Source organism: Rana temporaria, chromosome 1 (genome assembly GCF_905171775.1).
Source record: "Rana temporaria chromosome 1, aRanTem1.1, whole genome shotgun sequence".
NCBI lineage: Eukaryota > Metazoa > Chordata > Amphibia > Anura > Ranidae > Rana > Rana temporaria.
In genome coordinates this window covers 548,134,613-548,155,193 of record NC_053489.1, presented here as the reverse complement: position 1 = coordinate 548,155,193, position 20,581 = coordinate 548,134,613, and the positions used below count along the sequence as shown (strand labels likewise).

Genomic DNA, 20,581 nt, shown 5'->3' with positions numbered 1-20,581 from the left:
AATCATTATTACAGGCTTCATCTTCAGGGCAGTTAACAAGCTCCTATAAAATTCTGGCTCATAAGTTAATTTAAAAACGTTTTTTATTATCTCCAACATAAACGATATAAGGGAACAGAGTGAGATGTTAAAGTGGAAGATCAAGCTCCGGAATATCATTGTGCAGTTTCTGATCAAGCTCTTGAACCCGTCTTGGCATCCCAAATGTGGAACCAACACGGCGCAACTTGCATTGATCTGTTGATGTCCCCCCCCCCTACTGCCTTCTGGGACCTGTGTGTGTCCCAGAAGACAACGAGACCATTCAGAAAGCGTTGCGCGACTCACACATGCGCAGTAGGAAACTGGCTGTGAAGGCTTTACTGCCGGTTTCCCTTACTTGCAATGCCGGCGCCTTCACCCAAAGCTGATGGACAGACCCCCTTGAGGTGCTGACATTGCAGGCTCCCTGGATAAAGATAAGTGTCTTTATATTAAAAGTCAGCAGCTACCTCGGATTGCGAGTAACGCAGTTTACGAGCGTTTCGCAATACGAACTGTTCTCTTTTAAAAATCTTGATTTGCTTTGCGAGCGTCGTCTCGCAAGACGAGCAAGATTCAAGCCTAGTACCGCATTTGGCCAGAGGTTCGGGGGTGCCGGAACACTTTGTTCCCGAGTGTCTCTGGCGCCCCAGATATTCTGGCCAAATGCGGTAATGCATAGACAAGCAGTGGCTGTGAAACGGATTATGTGAGTTTCCATTATTTGGGGAAACTCGCTTTGATATACGAGTGCTTTGGATTACAAGCCTTCTTCTGGAATGAATTATGCTCGTAATCCAAGGTATTACTGTATTTGTAGCTGCTGACTTAAAGCGGAGGTTCACCCATACATAACTATTTTTCCCCTTAGATGGATGCTCGTTTTGTCTAGGGGAATCGGCTAGTTGTTTTAAAATATGAGCCGTACTTACCGTTTACGAGATGCATCTTCTCCGCCGCTTCCGGGTATGGGCTGCGGGACTGGGCGTTCCTATTTTGATTGACAGTCTTCCGAGAGGCTTCCGACGGTCGCATCCATCGCGTCACGATTTTCCGAAAGAAGCCGAACGTCGGTGCGCAGGCGCAGTATAGAGCCGCACCGACGTTCGGCTTCTTTCAGCTACTAGTGACGCGATGGATGCGACCGTCGGAAGCCTCTCGGAAGACTGTCGATCAAGAAGGAACGCCCGCTCCCGAAGACCCATACCCGGAAGCGACGGAGAAGATGCATCTCGAAAACGGTAAGTACGGCTCATATTTTAAAACAACTAGCCAATTCCCCTAGACAAAACGAGCATCCATCTAAGGGGAAAAGAGAATTGGGTGAACTCCCGCTTTAATTCAAGGACACAGAAGCGAGCGCCATTGGCCCCCGCTGCTGTCAATCAAAGTAAGTGAGTGAGTGAGTGAGGAGAGAGAGGAGGCGGGACCTAGCCACGGCTCCATGTCTGAATGCTGCTTGCTGTGGGGGCACTCAGCAGGAAGGAGGAGCCAGGAGTACCAGCGAGAGACCTGAGAAGAGGAGAATCTGGGCTGCTCTGTGCAAAATCTTTTTTTTTTAAACAAACAAAAAAAAGACTTTAATATCACTTTAAAGTACAACTAATAGCAAAACTTTTTTTTGTTTGTTTTAGATACAGTGGAGAGTAATTTTAAACCCCTGTAAGAGTCGGTTCACACTTCCGCGGCACGACTTTGGGGGCGACTCTGCGAGTCGTCCTGAAGACGACTTCTGAGGCGACCCACAAAACGACTTCTGTATAGAAGTCAATGCAGGACGCCCCGAGCCGCCCCCGAAGTCGTGCAAGAACCTTTTTCTAAGTTAGAGCGACTTGCGTCGCTCCTATTAGAATGGTTGCATTGCATTGAATGGGACGTGACTCGGCAGGTGGCTCAGCCGCCTGACGAGTCGCCCCAGTGTGAACCGGCTCTTAGGTTTTTATTGCTGTCTGGGAGATTCACCCCCTCTATTGTTATGTTTACCGTTAACAAAAGTGAAAGAAAAAAATCACACATTTTGGGTTGTCCTCAGAACAGCAATAGAGGGGGAATCTTCCAATGGCTACACTAGTTTGGGTGACTCTGGTGACAACCAGGGATCTCCTTTCACTTCCCATTTTGGCTATGGCACAGGAAGTGAAGGGAAATCTCCCCAACGGGAGACAAAATCCGCCAGGATTTATTTTCCTCACTTACTCTATCAAAAATTAAAACAAAAAGTTTTGCCTTTAGTTCTATTTTAACTATGAAAAATATTTTATTATACATAGGCAGACCTCGGCAAAATCCGGGCGCCAGGTCGCAACTGCGACAAGAAATTGTTACCTGGCGCTCGCCAGTAATTGAGGCTTTGCATTACCGGCGATCGCGTGGCGGGGGCGCACGAAGGGACAGGATCCTGTGTCTCCGTGCACCCCTCCACGTGATCGCAGCGGGGCCGCGACGTTGGCATTACAAGTAAAACAGCAGTTCTAATGTGTGTTTTTTTACTGTTTTCACTGCCATCTCCTTCCCTCTAATTAGAACCCCCAAACATTATGTATATTTTTTTATTCTAACACCCTAGAGATTAAAATGGCGATCGTTGCAATACTTTCTGTCACACCGTATTTGCGCAGCGGTCCTACAAGCGCACTTTTTTTGGGGGAAAAAAAATACACTTTTTTTTTTAATTAAAAAATAAGACAACAGTAAAGTTATCTCAATTTTTTTTTAAATTGTGAAAGATATGGTTACGCAGAGTAAATTGAAACCCAACATGTCACGCTTAAAAATTGCGTCTGCCGTGGAAAGCCGACAAACTTTTACCCTTTAAAATCTCCATAGGCGACGTTTAAAAAAAATTCTACAAGTTGCATGTTTTGAGTTACAGAGGAGGTCTAGAGCTAGAATTATTGCTCTCGCTTTAACGATCGCAGCAATACCTCACATGTGTGGTTTGAATACCGTTTACATATGCGGGCGTTACTCACGTATGTGTTCGCTTCTGCGCGCAAGCTTGTCGGGACGGGTGCGTTTTCTGGCTCCTAACTTTTTTAGCTGGCTCCTAGATTCCAAGCAAATTTGTCAAACCCTGTACATAGGCATAGAGTAGACTGTGTTTAAATATCAGCATGGAGAGCTGCATGCACCTGCGGTTTTATGTTTGGTAGAGGGGGGGTCCTCTTTAACCCCCTCTGGCGGTATTCCCGAGTCTGACTCGGGGTTACATTTTTTTGCTGCGATCGGTAACCACGAGTCAGACTCGGGCTCGCTGAATCCACAGTCAGTGTTTACTTACCTTGTCCCTTGATCCAGCGATGCCACCGCGATGTGTGAGCGAGCGGGTCCTCGCTCGATTCACACAGTGCCTCTGTGTACCGCCGATCTCCGTTCCCTGCGACGTTACGACGCACGGGGGTGGAGAACGGCACCAAATTCAAAAAAGTAAACAAACACATTACATACAGTATACTGTAATCTTATAGATTACAGTACTGTATGTAAAAAATACACACCCCCCTTGTCCCTAGTGGTCTGCCCTGTGCCCTACATGTACATTTATATAATAAAAACTGTTCTTTCTCCCTGCAAACTGTAGATTGTCCATAGCAACCAAAAGTGTCCCATTATGTAAAAAATGGTTTTAGAGCAGCTAGAAAACAGCGATAATAAATTATAATCACTTGCAGAATTGTGCGATAGCGATTTGTGGGGAAATTCGTCATAAAAAAATAAAAGTAATGACAGCAACAATTCTGCAACTGAGCAAATTTCAGTGATTTTGAGTTGATTACATTATTGAATAATTTTTATTATAATTAAATTATTATTTGTTAGAATTATTTATAATTATTTATTATATTATAATTTAGTTAAAAAAAAAAAAATCATACCCGGGATGTCTACTAGACTCTTGTTTGGTCAGATTTAAGTGAGTTATTCCTAAAGAATTGCAGGCCTACAATATAAAACGCCAAATTTCCTTGCAAATACTGGTACCGCTTTCAGCACCTAAAATCTGAAATAATCATACCGCTAGGGAGGTTAATGCAGTAAAAAGTTTGTTTCCATTCTCATAATAAAAGGCAGGGTAACAATTCCATCTACATACACTGATCAATTATTGAATGAACGTCCTGATATCACCATCCTGACACTAGATGATAGTTGTAGCGATGGCTCACATTTGGCTACTGTGTTTATAAAAATCCCTACGTCTCCGCCACTATTCAATAATGCACATGCCCACTGTAAATTAAATATTTAAAACACGGTTTGCTCCATCCCCAAATTAAACATTCAAATTCCAAGGCATTTTAAGGCGACCATTTAAATAGAAGCATTTTACTTTTCATATTCCTACAATCCATTAGGAAGCCAATGCAGCGAGTGCATGCAGAAAGCCCATTTCAGATAGCGGCTGTTCAACATACAGATGAGTCTAGAAGCATTTTAAACGTGTATTGTTTTCTGCCAGTACAGCAAGCTTTTGTCAAGGAGTAATGATGTGTTTAATTAAACAAGTAGGGATGAGCATGGAAGGCGACAGCATAAAGCCAGCATACTGCCTTTGCATCTTCCTAATTTGCTCTTGTCACTGATACTTTCACATACTGGTCAGCTTGATTCTATAAAGGGATCTATCACTAAGAAATGAAGCACTAATTAGATAAAATTAAAGGTTTGCACTCATTCTTTATCTAGATAAATATTACATTCCAATGCAGAGTGTATTCTGGGCCAGCCATTTCCAACTACCTGCAATGCCCTGACATACTTCCACCCTAATCTCCTAGCGTACAGATTCTAGGAGGTCGGGTGTTTAGTAGAGCAGACATTCCAAGTCTCTTCTGTCAAAGATCTTCTTCCTCTCTTGCCTAGTAATCTTGTTTTCTGTATAGCGCTGCGCAATCCACACTCCCAGCTCGTTCCCGACATCCGTAAGATGGCAAGAATGGAACTGAGATGACTATCCTGAGTGCATGTACTGGGGTTACATAATCAGTGCCCCCCCAATGATCAAATACGGGGGACCCAGAAGAAGTGGCATAGGACAGAGCAGCATCTGAGAGCCCTTGCTCAGTGCTGGAGGTGGTCACTCTCATAGAGGAGTGTGTCACGATGTGCCCATATGCTGTGCCCACCTGTATGTTGTTCCCTCCAGCACCACTTTTTAAAGCGGGGTTCCAACCACAATTAGCATTTTTTAAATGTATGTCCTTTCATCATGCGGTTTTATAATATAAATCCGGTCACTTACTATTTTACAATCCGCCGCCGCTCCGCATAGTTATTCAAAAAAGATAGTTTATAAAACTATGTCCACACCGTTGTCATTTTGCTTGTGGGCATTGTGAAGCCCATAAGCACTTACTTCCTGGAAGTCTTGGATGGGGAGTTATAATGGGGTAGAGCACTGCATCCTGGGAAATTATGACACACATTTCCCAGGAGCATTAGAGGGAGATGATGTCAGAATCCTTGGTGATTCCGAAGGCAGATTTTGTGGGACCACATAGCAACAGGCATTTACAGGTGAGTAAAACATTTTTATTTTTTTTATTTTTATTTTTTAGGTCTAATTAGCACAATAATGTAAAAAATAATTTTAGGATGGAAACTCCACTTTAAGATCCCAGCACCATGCCACTTCTACTTTACAGCCGGCTATAAAACTGAACTCCAGAACAAAAACTAATTTAGACCCCTTTCACAAGGGGGCGGTTTCCAGGCGATATTGCGCTAAAAATACTGCCTGCAAACCGACCTGAAACAGCAGCTGCTGTTTCTCCAGTGTGAAAGCCCGAGGGCTTTCACACTGGAGCGGTGTGCTAGCAGGACCGCTCCAAAAGTCCTGCTAGCCGCATCTTTGGAGCGGTGAGAGGAGCGGTGTGTTTACCGCTCCTTCCCATTGACAGCAATGGGAAACCGCAGCTATATCGCCGGCAATGCGCCTCTGCAAAGGCGCATTGCCGGCGGTGTCCACCCTTTTTCGACCGCTAGCGGCCAAATACCGCTGCAATTCTGACGGTAGAGTGCCGCTAAAAATAGCGGCACTTTACCGCCACCGCGCCTCCTGCCCCAGTGTGAAAGGGGCCTTAGGGACAGTCCACAACAGAACTCAAACATTGATGAAGGTCCTAAGCCTTCCCCACTCTATAATAAGTGTTGGCTGTAGCTACATACAAAAGAATACAAAGAAATGATAGAACTGGTGTAGTGCCAATATGCTTTCTGCACACTTTGGATGTACTTTGGTGGAGGATGGACTCTCTAAAAAAAAAAATGAATGAGAAGATGTAGAGTGCAATGGCAGACCCGACTCAGCAGATTTTGGCTGCGATATTTCAGTCACAGCCACCTTAAAATCCAGCTGAATACAAAACCTTCTCTTGCGTTTTGGACAGAGTGGAGAGGGATTAGAACGTCGCTCGGGTTTTTACTGTGGTCTGTGCCCCCATTGTGGAAATTCACCCTCTCCATTTGTCATGTTTACTGTTATCAACCAAGCATGAAAGAAAATCTAAAATTTTGGATGGTCCCCATAATAGGAATAGAAGGAAATCTTCCAAGAGGGACACTAGTTCTGATGACTACCAGGGATTCCTTCATTTCGAAGGGACTTACTCCTGTTTTGGCTATTGGACAGGAAGTGAAGGAAAATCTCCCTAAAGGCACACAGATGGAAAAAAAACGATTCTATCCAAAATAAGAGAAAAAAAGTTTTGCCTTTAGTTCGGTTTTAAAGTTTAAAGAGACCCTGTCACCAACTTGAAACGTATGCAACAAAAAGCACAGAAAGGTCATTTTAAATGCCACAATATTTGTTTTCTTTCCATAAATGCTTTATTGACCTGCCTTTAAGTGCCGGTTCACACAGGGGCGGCTTCAAAGTCGTCCGACTCTGAAGCCGCCCCGTACATCGTGACTTCAGCACAGCTTGCAAAACGACTTCTGTAGTCGCCTCAAAGTAATACAGTAACCTTTTTCTAAGTTGGAGCGAACTGAGTTGCCCCTGTGTGAACCAGAAAAATGAAATATCCCAAGAGTAAATTCCCTTGCACATTATAGTCCTCTACTCTACAGGGAGTGCCTAATTACTCTGTGCTGGTCCAGCTCTTCTACCCCTCACCTCCCTTCATAACCTTTTACACAGCAGCTTGCAGAAATGAGGGAGTAAATGGAAAGTCATCCGAGTGACAGCTTTGAGTTTGCCGACATCAAATTCAAGATGGTGGTGCCCATCAGCAGTCTCAGTGGTTTTGGAGGGAAAGGAGGGAGTAAATGGAAAGTCATCTGAGTGACAGCTTTGAGTTTGCAGACATCAAATTCAAGATGGTGGTGCCCATCAGCAGTCTCAGTGGTTTTGGATGTCTACACAATGGAGGCTTTTGCAGGTAAGTAATAAGCATCAAACACGCATATAATCTTATGGGAAGATTTCTCTTTAGATTCTTACTGACAGAGTTGCTGTAACAGCATCTATCTTCCAGAACATACTGTAGCTATTTTTGCATCCATTAAGCTTTTTTCATGATCTGAACGTCAGTGTACTTTCACTGTATAAACCTCCTAACATTACTTTCTAGCAAAATACAGAAATACAGTTTTAGTGCCTATTCACACCAGAAACGGCACATGGCTGCATATTTCTGACTGCATGTTTACATAAATTTGAAGTGCGCTTTGCGCTGCTTTTGCAGTGCATTTTTCTATATATTTTTGGGCCTGGCTTAAAGGCGTGCAGTGCATTTGTAGCATGTTTGCAGGGAAAAATGCTGCATACTCTCTTTTTTTTTTTTTACTGAGATTATGTGAGGTATGCCCATAGGATTACTTTGAATTTGGGCTGTCTATGCAGTTGGAGTAAAGCTCAAAATGCATCCAATGTGAAAGAGCCTTTAGGCCTTATGCACACTGAGTGTTTGCGCAGCTCCTCTGAACACTTTCTCCTGGCAGGACAAAATAAAAAAAGCTATTGGCAAGAATATAAAATGTATTCTGCCCATTGGAATGAATGAAAGCTCAGGTGCTAAACACATCTTAGGTGCATTTACATACAGGCAAATCAATTGTTTTTTCTACGACAATCTGCATTAATATGTACAGTCTGGAGGAAAGAGGGAAAGGGGAGACATGATTGAAACACATTAGTTAGAATCCTACATCTTTCCTTTCCCAAAACTCTAGCAACTGGACTCAGTGGCCCGGATTCAGATAGCCTTTATGCTGGCGTATCTATTGATACGCCGCGTAAGTGCTAAGAAGCGCCGGTGTATCTTCTTTCTGTATTCAGAAAGCTAAATACGCCAGAATTTCCCTAAGATCCGACCGGCGTAAGTGTCTTACACCGTCGTATCTTAGGCTGCATATTTACGCTGGCCGCTAGGTGGCGCTTCCATATATTTACGTGATGAATATGATAATTAGGTAGATACGCCGATTCAGAAACGTACGTCCGCCCGGCGCATTTTTTTACGTTAGGCTTTTTTCGGCGTAAAGTTACCCCTGCTATAGCCAATGATAAGTATGGACGTCGTTCCCGCGTCGAGTTTTGAAAATTTTACGTCGCTCGCGAATAGGGCTGTACGTAAGTTACGTTCACGTCTAAAGCAATGATGACTTGCGGCGTAATTTCGAGCATGCGCACTGCGATTTTTTCACGAACGGCGCATGCGCCGTTCGTAAAATACGTCATATACGCGGGGTCACAGTGAATTTAAATAAAACACGCCCACATCATCCACATTTGAATTAGGCGGGCTTACGCCGACACACATACGTTACGCCGCCGTAACTAAGGGTGCAAGTTCTTTCTGAATACGGAACTTGCGCCCTAATTTACGGCGGCGTACCGTATCTGAGATTACGTCACCCGGAAAGATACACCAATGTATCTGAATCCGGCCCAGTGTTGTTAAAAGAAGAGGGGATGCTATGCTGTGATAAACATGATCCTGTCCCAACTTTGAGAAGTGTTGCTGCCATTATTTTCAAAATTACCTTTTTTTTTTTTTTTAAATGGTACTTTTCTCAGTTAAAACATTTTTTAACAAAGTTAAGTTTTCTATTGTGAATAAAACATGGGTTTTAGATTTGCAAATCATTCCAATCTTCTATTATGTATATTTTAGTGTCCCAGTTGTTTTGGATTTTTTTTTTTTTTTTTTTTTATCAAATATTTTTTTTTCTATTATTATTAAACATACATAAAAATATGTAAATATAATCCATGATGTATCAAAAATAGGCACACACACACAAAACAAATAAACCTTGCACCTCTCGGACTAAAGTAGCTTAGCATATAACAAACAAAACTTTATAGAGACATGGATACATTTTACACATCAAGTTGGGGTTCTACTTTACAGTTAAATGAATGATGCATTTTTATAGAAATATTCATTGCTGCACAAGTTATATTCTGAGCCAAGCTGTGTGTCCTAATAAATGGGTGCTAAATGTTTTGTCCGGGTGACCCAGCCAGCCTTGTTCTTTTCAACAACTTGGACTGCTAGAAGCGTGTTGGCACATGTCCCTCATTTACACTTTGCAAAACTATGATTCATTTACAATTTGCCACACTTATTAAATTGCACATCGTACGCGGGCCAGCGTACTCAAATCTCCATGGCTTCATATAAACATAACTCAACATCAAAGGACTTACAATTGCTTACAATGCTCACTATTTGTTAAATCTCATTAAAGCAAAATCTGACAACTCTAAGGCTGCATTCACACCTAGGCGTAGGCAATAGCGTCGTTTTCCGGCGTTTTTTTTAGGCGTTTTTTTCGCGCGTATTCATGCTAATATGCGCGTTTGCATACAGCGTTGTCCGACGTTTTTGTACTTAGACGTTTTTTTTTTAGCCAATAGGAAAAACTATCATCTTTTCATCACTTGTTGCTATGTTGGTAGATTTTTTAAATCTTCTGCATGGGCGACAAGTTCTATTGACAAAACGCCTGTAGCAAACGCTTGTTGTCGCGCAATACGCGCGTATCTGGCGTTTTACATTGATTTCAATGGAAAACCAAAAACGCTCAAATACGCGCATATCGCGCGTATTGCGCGACAGAAAAGGGTCCAGAACTTCTTTTGACTACAGGCGATGCGCGTCAGGCGCATCAGCGTTCAGATGTGAACCATCCCCATTGACTTTCATTGCTTTTCGTCCCTCTGGCGTTTGTTCGCGTCGCGCTACATGCGACAAAACGCGAAGGTGTGAATGGGGTCTTAAGCCAGAGATATCAGAATATTTTCCTTTATCCTTGCTGTTAGTATTGTAAAACAGTCCACCTGACACCTCACTTAGGACACAACTGTACCATGACAGCATGATTACTGCATTGTAATAACAAAAGTATATTTGTAAAGACCAGAATAAAAAATGTACCCTTGCAGCGAGGATCCCAGAGCTTACAGTATTCCTCACTCCAGAAAACTCCCTCCACCTGTGTGACTGATCCCTGAAATCCTCTTCTCTAGGATGCTCCAGGCAGGAGTTGCACTCTGATGCCATCATATACAATGCAGGACCAATAACCCTGCACTGTATGTGAGGAGGGTGAGGGCCTGCCCACAACCTGGAGTGTTGGCGAGAAGAGTGCCAGCTGCTGGGGGGAGTGAGGGTTAAAGCGGAGTTCCACCCAAAGATGGAACTTCCGCTTTTCGGAACCCCCCCCCCCCCCCCGGTGTCACATTTGATACCTTTATGGGGAGGAGGGGGTGCAGATACCTGTCTAAGAGGTATTTGCACCCACTTCCAGGCATAGACTACCGTGGGAGTCACGCCACTCCTCCCCCCCTCCACGCTGTCTCCTGGAAATCACACTGGTCCCAGGAGAAAGCGGGGACCAGTGAGGGCGTGCCGCGCTACTCGCGCATGCGGCTGGTGCAGGGGAGAGAGCACCGACAATGGCTGGGCCATGGCAATCTATGGGTAACATCATGGCTATTATCCAGTGAGTTGGAGCTGAAGTATCACATGACCGCACCAAACTATATAGCACAGTGGATCATCAAAATCTATTTATCTATCATCAAGCAGTAAGGTGCAATCACAGTCCCATCACAGCAGTAAGGTGCAAAGTTTCGGGGCCACACAGGACCCCTTTGTCAGGCATGACATCACTGTGTCATATACCTGACGAAGGAGTTCCGTGCAGACAGGAAACATTGCACCTTGCCTCTGTGATGTGACCTTTGTAAACAAAAGGATTGGAAGTTGTTTTTGACGATCCGCGGTGTGTAGGAAATATATTCTTTGGTCTATGGTGTCAACAGTCCCCAGCTGGCATCTACTTTCTCTAAGGCCCTTTCCATGAACATGTGCAATAGGATTATTGCATGTTGTCACTGGAGTGGATTAAAAATAGGCAAGTACACAATTTTGTTATATTGGTTAGGCAGATACGTAGGGGGGGGGGGGGGGGGGGCATTTTTAATAACAGTTAGGCAGCCAATAGATGATTTGATTTTAACAAAATCACTTGATTGCCCTCAACAGCGCTATTGTGTTCAGCGGATATAGCCACCAGCAGTAATCGCATATAAAAATCTGACAAGCTGGTTGTACCCAAGTTAACCTATGAATTAATGGATCGACGTGGGTACAATCAGCCTGTCCGTACATGGTTCGAATCTCCGCTGGTCCCTGCTGAACTGCCAAAACGTATCATTTTGATCCATGTATGGCCCCGGCTTTAAACGTAAAGAGAAACTGCAGTCTGCTCACATAATTTACAATAAAAACAGCTTTGCCATTCTGAAACTTCCCTCCAACCACTTTGCATATTATTTTATATATACTGCATACCTCCCAACTGTCCCTGATTTGGAGGGGCTGTCCCTGATTTGGAGCAATGTCCCTCATTCCTCCTCATTTGTCCCTCATTTTGATCTGATCTGATTATATATGATGCACTTTTAACTATCAAAAAGTGTTTCCCAGTGCTAAACCTGTCATCCGTTTTGTGAATTGCTTCATTTGTAAATGATAAAAGCCAATATAAAGGAATAGTAGTGGTAAATAAAGCACTTGTGGGTTTAACCAAACTTGTTTTTTGTACAATTCTCCTTTAAGGGGACGTGTCCTATGCCTGTATACTTTTGCTGATAGGTGTCCCTCATTCCCATCTCAAAAAGTTGGGAGGTATGTATACTGTGATTCTGTACTTGCCAAATATGCTGCAGAAATCTCCCTCCACGGAGTCTGGCTGCAACCATTTTAACTGTGGGCAGCTGAAGCTGCTACCTGTTAACTTCCTGGATTTACACGGAGGCACACCTCCAGCCCTGTAGCTCTCATTGGCCCTCGTATGACTCATCCCCCTCCCTCCTGGCAAACTCTCACAAGAGTGAGAGAGCTGTGCATGTCGCCATAAGCCTATGCTAATGACTAGACAAGAAACAGGAAGTGGGCTGTATAAGATATTTACTGTCAGAAAAAAAATGTTTCACTTTCCAAAGTAAAAACAACCAAGGGTAGAAGATTTAATAGATGGAAAGTTGGAAAAAATGACTGAAGGTTTTTCTTCTACTTAAAACTATTTTTCCTGTATGGACAACTTCCATCACAAAGACATAAACAGAGTATAATAACTAAAGATAAAGGGGATCTAATTGGGAAGCGGATCTGTTTTCAAAAATCACACACAGAGTTCCAGGATCAAATACATTTGCTGACCACACATGAAATACAATCTGCAAGAAATTCCAACATTTGAAAGTCATTTCCCATGACACAGAAACCTGGCTAATCCATCACACACATATCATATACACAATATAATAGAATAAAAAAAATGGATATATGTATATAAATAATCACATAGCAATGCACATACTAGACCAGCCTTCCTCAACCAGGGTTCTACTAGAGGTTGCCCAGGGCTCATTGCAGGGAGAGCACTGTTAGACTGATGTACACCGACTCCACCAATGTAAAGCATCAGCACAGGTTTTTTTTATTATTATTTCTATCCCGGGGATCAATTAATGCAGAACTTTATCCATAACAACTGAAAAATAATAGTTTAGCAAGGAACATGCATTCCACATGAATAATTATGCTACCAAAATGATTTTGTGTTGTAAGTTGCCTCCTGCATTGCCCATGTTTCTTCTTGTTGGAGGCTGCCATTTTTCTGAAGCTCAGAGCCCCTGAGCAGCAGTAAATCTTTAGGCTGTCAGCAGATCAGACTCTACAAATTCAGCACAGTGCCTAAAAAAAGAGAGCAACTGAGCATAAGCAGAATAGGGTGAGATGGTGTATTACTGGATTTTAAACAATATAGACACTTATTTTAGAAGAAAAGGTCAGTCTGAAAAGAGCTAGCAATTTTCTTACTATAAGAAGAATACATTCTTTATTCCTTCAATGGAAAAACTCTACAGCCAATGTGGTTGGGGGTATCCTGAGACCTGAGTAGTCAGTCATTTGATTACACAGAGGTTCTAGATCCCATTTACCGGTAATTACTTGTGTTCCCTTCTGAAAGTACTAGGAGTGCTGTCTGTATCCATTATTATATGGGCTAATTGTGGAACACTAAGGCAGTGTTCCTCCTTGGTGCGCACACTCGAAACTAAAGCTGGTCATACACAGCTCAGTTTTTTTGCTCAGCCAAACATTGCATTGATTCCTCCACTGACAGAATACACAGATCAGTACTACAGCCGCTGATCGGGTGCCTTTTATCTGATGAGCGACTGAACAGAAGCCATCCATAGATCTATTTATGCAGTGGCCACACATGGGTCAAAATGTGGCCGATCCCTGCTGAATTTCCATCCATCTATATCCAGCATAAAGGAGAAGTTCAGCCTAATTTCCACCCATCTATGGCCAGCTTAAAGGAGAAGTTCATCCGAATTTCCACCCATCTATGGCCAGCTTAAAGGAGAAGTTCATCTGAATTTCCACCCATCTATGGCCAGCTTAAAGGAGAAGTTCATCTGAATTTCCACCCATCTATGGCCAGCTTAAAGGAGAAGTTCAGCCGAATTTCCACCCATCTATAGCCAGCTTAAAGAAGTTCAGCCAAATTTCCATCCATCTATGGCCAGCTTAAAGGATAAGTTCAGCCAAATTTCCACCCATCTATGGTCAGCTTAAAGGAGAAGTTCAGCTGAATTTCCATCCATCTATGGCCAGCTTAAAGGATAAGTTCAGCCAAATATCCACCCATCTATGGCCAGCCTAAAGGAGAAGTTCAGCTGAATTTCCACCCATCTATGGCCAGCTTAAAGGAGAAGTTCAGCTGAATTTCCACTCATCTACGGCCAGCTTAAAGGAGAAGTTCAGCTGAATTTCCACCCATCTATGGCCAGCTTAAAGGAGAAGTTCAGCTGAATTTCCACCCATCTATATCCAGCGTAAAGGAGAAGTTCAGCCTAATTTCCACCCATCTATGGCCAGCTTAAAGGAGAAGTTCATCCGAATTTCCACCCATCTATGGCCAGCTTAAAGGAGAAGTTCATCTGAATTTCCACCCATCTATGGCCAGCTTAAAGGAGAAGTTCAGCTGAATTTCCACCCATCTATGGCCAGCTTAAAGGAGAAGTTCAGCCGAATTTCCACCCATCTATAGCCAGCGTAAAGAAGAAGTTCGGCCGAATTTCCACCCATCTATGGCCAGCTTAAAGGAGAAGTTCAGCCGAATTTCCACCCATCTATAGCCAGCTTAAAGAAGTTCAGCCAAATTTCCATCCATCTATGGCCAGCTTAAAGGATAAGTTCAGCCGAATTTCCACCCATCTATGGTCAGCTTAAAGGAGAAGTTCAGCTGAATTTCCATCCATCTATGGCCAGCTTAAAGGAGAAGTTCAGCCGAATATCCACCCATCTATATCCAGCGTAAAGGAGAAGTTCAGCCAAATATCCACCCATCTATGGCCAGCGTAAAGGAGAAGTTCAGCCGAATATCCACCCATCTATGGCCAGCCTAAAGGAGAAGTTCAGCTGAATTTCCACCCATCTATGGCCAGCTTAAAAGGAGAAGTTCAGCTGAATTTCCACCCATCTATGGCCAGCTTAAAGGAGAAGTTCAGCTGAATTTCCACCCATCTATATCCAGCGTAAAGGAGAAGTTCAGCCGAATTTCCATCCATCTACGGCCAGCTTAAAGGATAAGTTCAGCCGAATTTCCACCCATCTATGGCCAGCTTAAAGGAGAGGTTCAGCCGAATTTCCACCCATCTATGGCCAGCTTAAAAGGAGAAGTTCAGCGGAATTTTCATCCATCTACGGCCAGCTTAAAGGAGAAGTTCAGCCAAATTTCCACCCATCTATGGTCAGCTTAAAGGAGAAGTTCAGGTGAATTTCCACCCATCTATGGCCAGCTTAAAGGAGAAGTTCATCCGAATATCCACCCATCTATGGCCAGCTTAAAGGAGAAGTTCATCCGAATATCCACCCATCTATGGCCAGCTTAAAGGAGAAGTTCATCCGAATATCCACCCATCTATGGCCAGCTTAAAGGAGAAGTTCATCCGAATATCCACCCATCTATAGCCAGCTTAAAGGAGAAGTTCAGGTGAATTTCCATCCATCTATGGCCAGCTTAAAGGAGAAGTTCAGCCAAATTTCCATCCATCTATGGCCAGCGTAAAGGAGAAGTTCAGCCAAATTTTCATCCATCTACAGCCAGCTTAAGGCTCGGTTCACACTGTCACGACTTGCAATCCAACTTGTGAGACCCCAAGTAGCCTGACATGTGAAATCCCATGTTAGTCAATGAGAGCTGTCTTAATTAGCACTACTGACATTAGAAAAGGATCCTGTACTACTTTAAGGCGACTTCAATTCAACTTGTGCCCAAAGACTGTAATGGAAGTGGCATCCAAGTCGGATCCTCATCTATAGGCGATGTTATTTTGTATGCAACATTACAGGAAGATTACCCAGGCATTCTCTGCACTGTAGCTCTTCCCACAGATCAGGAAAGAAAGTCGCTTAAAAGTAGTACTCAAGTCGCATCAAATCGCCAAGAATTTGCCTGGCAAAGTCATGACTTTCAGGTCGCAGTAGTGTGAACCGAGCCCAACATCTGGTGCAATGAAAAAAGTGAGCCCAGAAGAAAAGTGCACATAGGGGTTGATTTACTAAAGGCAAATAGTCTATGCACTATGAGTGCAGTTGTTCTAGATCTGAGGGGAACATGCAAAAAAATAATGATTGGATGATAGAAATCAGCAGAGCTTCCCCTCATTTCAGATCTTCCCCTCAGATCTGGAGCAACTGCACTTGCAGTGCACAGTATATTTGCATTTAGAAAATCACCCGCCCTGTTTTACTCAGAAGAGAAAGCACCCAGCCCTGATCTCCTGACTGGGGTACACACGGTCCACCCGGCTGAAACCAGATAGACCTGCTGAACAAGCCGAATTTCCATCTATGGCCAGCTTAACACCAAGTGCAATAAAAAAGTGAGCACACAAAAGAGGTGTACACATGGCCCTCCTGAGATGAGAAAGGACCCCAGCCCTGATCCCCTGGGGTGCACACCTCCTCATGGGGACTGGGGTATGCATGGTCCTTCTGTGTGGTTCACCTGACCGAAACCAGGCAGACCACATTATTCAGGGGACCTGCTGAGGTGAAGTCCAGCCATGTAATATGTGGGAGACCCCGACACATTTGTTACCCCCAACACCTCATATTCCTGATATGTGCCTGCTGTACCGTGTAATTGTATAATAAAGTATCCTGTTCTCTTTCTATTACTTCATGTGAAATCCCCAGTGTACCACTAGTCACTTTGCTTTCCAATTAAAAAAAAATGACCACTCTAAGCAGGAGAGCACACCGTGGTAGGTTCTCTAGCTATGCTGGGAACTAAGTGTGCTCTCCTCCAATCATCAGACTTGTCCTGACACACCTCCGCTGTACAGCCAATCACTGGGAAGCTCAGTATGCTCTCCTCCAATGAACAGACTTGTCCTGAAACGCCTCCGCTGTATAGCCAATCACTGGGAAGCTCAGTATGTTCTCCTCCAATGATCAGACTTGTCCTGAAACGCCTCCGCTGTATAGCCAATCACTGGGAAGCTAAGTATGTTCTCCTCCAATGATCAGACTTGTCCTGACGTGCCTCCGCTGCACATCCAATCACTGGGAAGCTCAGCATGTTCTCCAATGAACAGACTTGTCCTGACGCGCCTCCGCTGTACAGCCAATCACTGGGAAGCTCAGTATGTTCTCCTCCAATGATCAGACGCGCCTCCACTGTACAGCCAATCACTGGGAAGCTCAGTATGTTCTCCTCCAATGATCAGACTTGTCCTGAAAATGCCTCCACTGTACAGCCAATCACTGGGAAGCTCAGTGTATTGCTGCTCTCCCCCCAGCTCTTATGCAGCTGAGAACAGATAGAATGTGATCACTCTTAAAAAAGGTATTAATAATGTAATTTTATATCTATACAAAAATGTTTTGCCTTTCATTTTTATTTTAAACGGAATGGGTTGTTTTACAAGGCGATTGTTTACAATCTCTTTGGCTTTAGACAGATTGCTGGTAGCCCCATTCTACACAGGCGGGCGATAGGTTTGCCACATCATCCCTTTAATCCAGGACACATGTTAATTACACAGGTTCTGAGGCCGATTTAATGCAGATAAGGCACCAAGTGAGTTAATTAATACCTTAATTAGCCACAGAACCTGTGTAATTAATAGGTGTCCTGGATTAAAGTGATGATGTGGCAACCCTAGGCCAGGTGACCTAAGCTGACCCCTGGGGAGGAGGAGTTTGCACTGAATTTTTATCCAATCAGTATGAAGAGTAGTGGAGACCCCGGGGACATGTCATACACCAAGCATGGTGACAAAGCCCACCTCAGACCATTCTGTGCCTTCTATATTAGTATAACAAAGCACAAGATGTGACAGGAACTGTACTGTAGACATGGAGAAATGTAGGTGACCCGGGGTCACTCCTACTTCCCTCCATTCCTGTCACCAATGTCATGGCGGAGGAATACACAGCTTGTCAGGTCACAGCACTTCCCATAGAGGTCTGTGGGCGGAGCGATACCCTAGAGGAATGTAGGAAGAAGTCCCCCCCTGTGTCGGGGAAGCAGTGTCCCCCTCACCCCCCCATGTCATGTGGCCTCCATGGCTGAGGGTCACTTACTACCCAGAACCCCACGGGGCAACCATGCCTGCACGCGCCTCCTCGGAGAGCCGGGAGGGGGGATGACGCCGCCCCGTGGAGGATGCTGCGCAATGCGCCGCTGTGCTCCCGGCATGAAACTCAATTAAGGCGATTAGTGGAATTAATTAATCCACCTTCACAGGAAGAGGGGCCCGGCCTGATGAGAACGGCGGCGGCGGCCCCCCTTCCTGGGAACGGAGGAGGAGGCGGGGGACACTAGTTCCTGGCACGGCAGAGCGGGGGGGGCCCCCGGCGGGGGAGAACTACAAGAGGCAGCATGGCCACTCCGGGCACTTGTCTTCCCTCCGCCGCTGGAGGGCCGCAGGTAGCCGAGTACAATGAGAGGACACAGCAGGCTCTACTCACCCGGGGGAGATGGGGCTGCGGCTCGATCCGGCCAGAGGAGAGCGACGACCACAGGATGAGCAGAGCCAGGAAAGTGGCCAGGACCAGCAGACTCCGCAGGAGGAAACCCGGCTTCAGCCTCATCTTCACCGCCGTGTACCGAGGAGCAAAGTCCGGGGAGTGCTGATCGGCTGCTCGCTACACCCGCACTGATCGGCTGCTGTGTGCACGCTGACCTGACACACACACACAGGGAGAGAGAGGGAGCCTGACTACTCCTCATCCACTGACATGATCCACACAATACTTCCTCACACCGACCGAGACCAATCAGCCGCACTCATCACACAACTTGTCACCGGATCTCATCCACTATCACAGCAATCACCCACTCTGCCTGCCACTGATCAGGACTGTGTGTGTGTGTCCCCACTACAAACCCTTCCCTGATCCTTCATACACACACAGGTGTGAGCCTCCTCTCACTCCTCCCTCCCCCTCATTACTGTCCCTGGATACTTCCCTCCCTCCATGATCACTGTCCCTGGATCCTCTCCCCCCCCCCCCCCTGATCACTGTCCCTGGATCCTCTCCTTCCCCCCCCCCCTGATCACTGTCCCTGGATCCTCTCTCCCCCCCCCCATCACTGTCCCTGGATACTTCCCTCCCTCCCTGATCACTGTCCCTGGATCCTTCCCTCCCCTGATCACTGTCCCTGGATCCTTCCCCCCCCACCACTGTCCCTGGATCCTTCTTCTCTCCCCCCCCCCCTGATCACTGTCCCTGGATCCTCTCCCCCCCCCCTGATCACTGTCCCTGGATCCTTCTCCCCTCCCCTGATCACTGTCCCTGGATCCTTCCCCCCCCCCCACCACTGTCCCTGGATCCTTCTTCTCTCCCCCCCCCCCTGATCACTGTCCCTGGATCCTCTCCCCCCCCCCTGATCACTGTCCCTGGATCCTTCTCCCCCCCCCTGATCATTGTCCCTGGATCCTTCCCCCCCCCATCACTGTCCCTGGATCCTTCTCTCCCCCCCGATCACTGTCCCTGGATCCTTCTCCCCCCCCCCCTGATCACTGTCCCTGAACCCCCCCTGATCACTGTCCCTGGATCCTTCCACCCCCCCTGATCACTGTCCCTGGATCCCCCCCCCCCTTGATCACTGTCCCCGGAATACTCCCCCCCCCTCCCTGATCACTGTCCCTCGATCCCCCTCCCTGATCATTGTCCCTCGACACCCCCCCTCCCTTTCCTGATCACTGTCCTTCTGGATCCCCCCCCCCCCTGATCACTGTCCCTGAACCCCCCCCGATCACTGTCCCTGGATCCCCCCCCCCTGATCACTGTCCCTGAATCCCCCCCCCTTGATCACTGTCCCCGGAATACTCCCCCCCCCCCCCCCCTCCCTGATCACTGTCTCTCGATCCCCCCTCCCTGATCATTGTCCCTCGACACCTCCCTTTCCTGATCACTGTCCTTCTGGATCCCCCCCCCCCCTCTGATCACTGTCCCTGGATCATTCCCCACCCCCCCATCTCTGTCCCTGGATCCTTCCCCCCCCCCCCATCACTGTCCCTGGACCCCCCCTTGCTGATTACTGTCTATGGATCCTTTCCCCCCCCGATCACTGTCCCTGGATCTTTTCCTCCCCCCGATCACTGTCCCTGGATCTTTTCCTCCCCCCGATCACTGTCCCTGGATCTTTTCCTCCCCCCGATCACTGTCCCTGGATCCTTTCCTCCTCCCACCCCGATCACTGTCCCTGGATCCCCCCCCCTTGATCACTGTCCCTGGATCCTTCCCCCCCACCTTGATCACTGTCCCTGGATCCTAACCCCCCCCTTGATCACTGTCCCTGGATCCCCCCCCCCCCTTGTTCACCATCCCTGAATCCTCCCTCCACTTGATCACTGTCACTGGATCATTCCCCACCCCCCATCTCTGTCCCTGGATCCTTCTCCCCCCCCCCCTGATCACTGTCCCTGAACCCCCCCTGATCACTGTCCCTGGATCCCCCCCCTGATCACTGTCCCTGAATCCCCCCCCCTTGATCACTGTCCCCGGAA

At 46.0% G+C, this 20,581-nt stretch overlaps 1 protein-coding gene across 2 annotated transcripts in view; it reads right to left on the bottom strand.

Moving 5' to 3' along the window:
* The window catches only part of GALNT7 (polypeptide N-acetylgalactosaminyltransferase 7), a 270,914-nt gene extending 251,939 nt beyond the window's left edge, over window positions 1–18,975 (bottom strand). The window contains exon 1 of one of the 2 annotated variants that reach the window (XM_040333340.1): window positions 18,537–18,975. In XM_040333340.1, the coding sequence (XP_040189274.1) occupies window positions 18,537–18,659 (123 nt within the window). In that variant the 5' untranslated portion in view covers window positions 18,660–18,975. The remainder of the gene's footprint in view (window positions 1–18,536) is intronic. The other variant, XM_040333330.1, reaches the window with a different exon arrangement.
* Window positions 18,976–20,581: the final 1,606 nt, after the last annotated feature.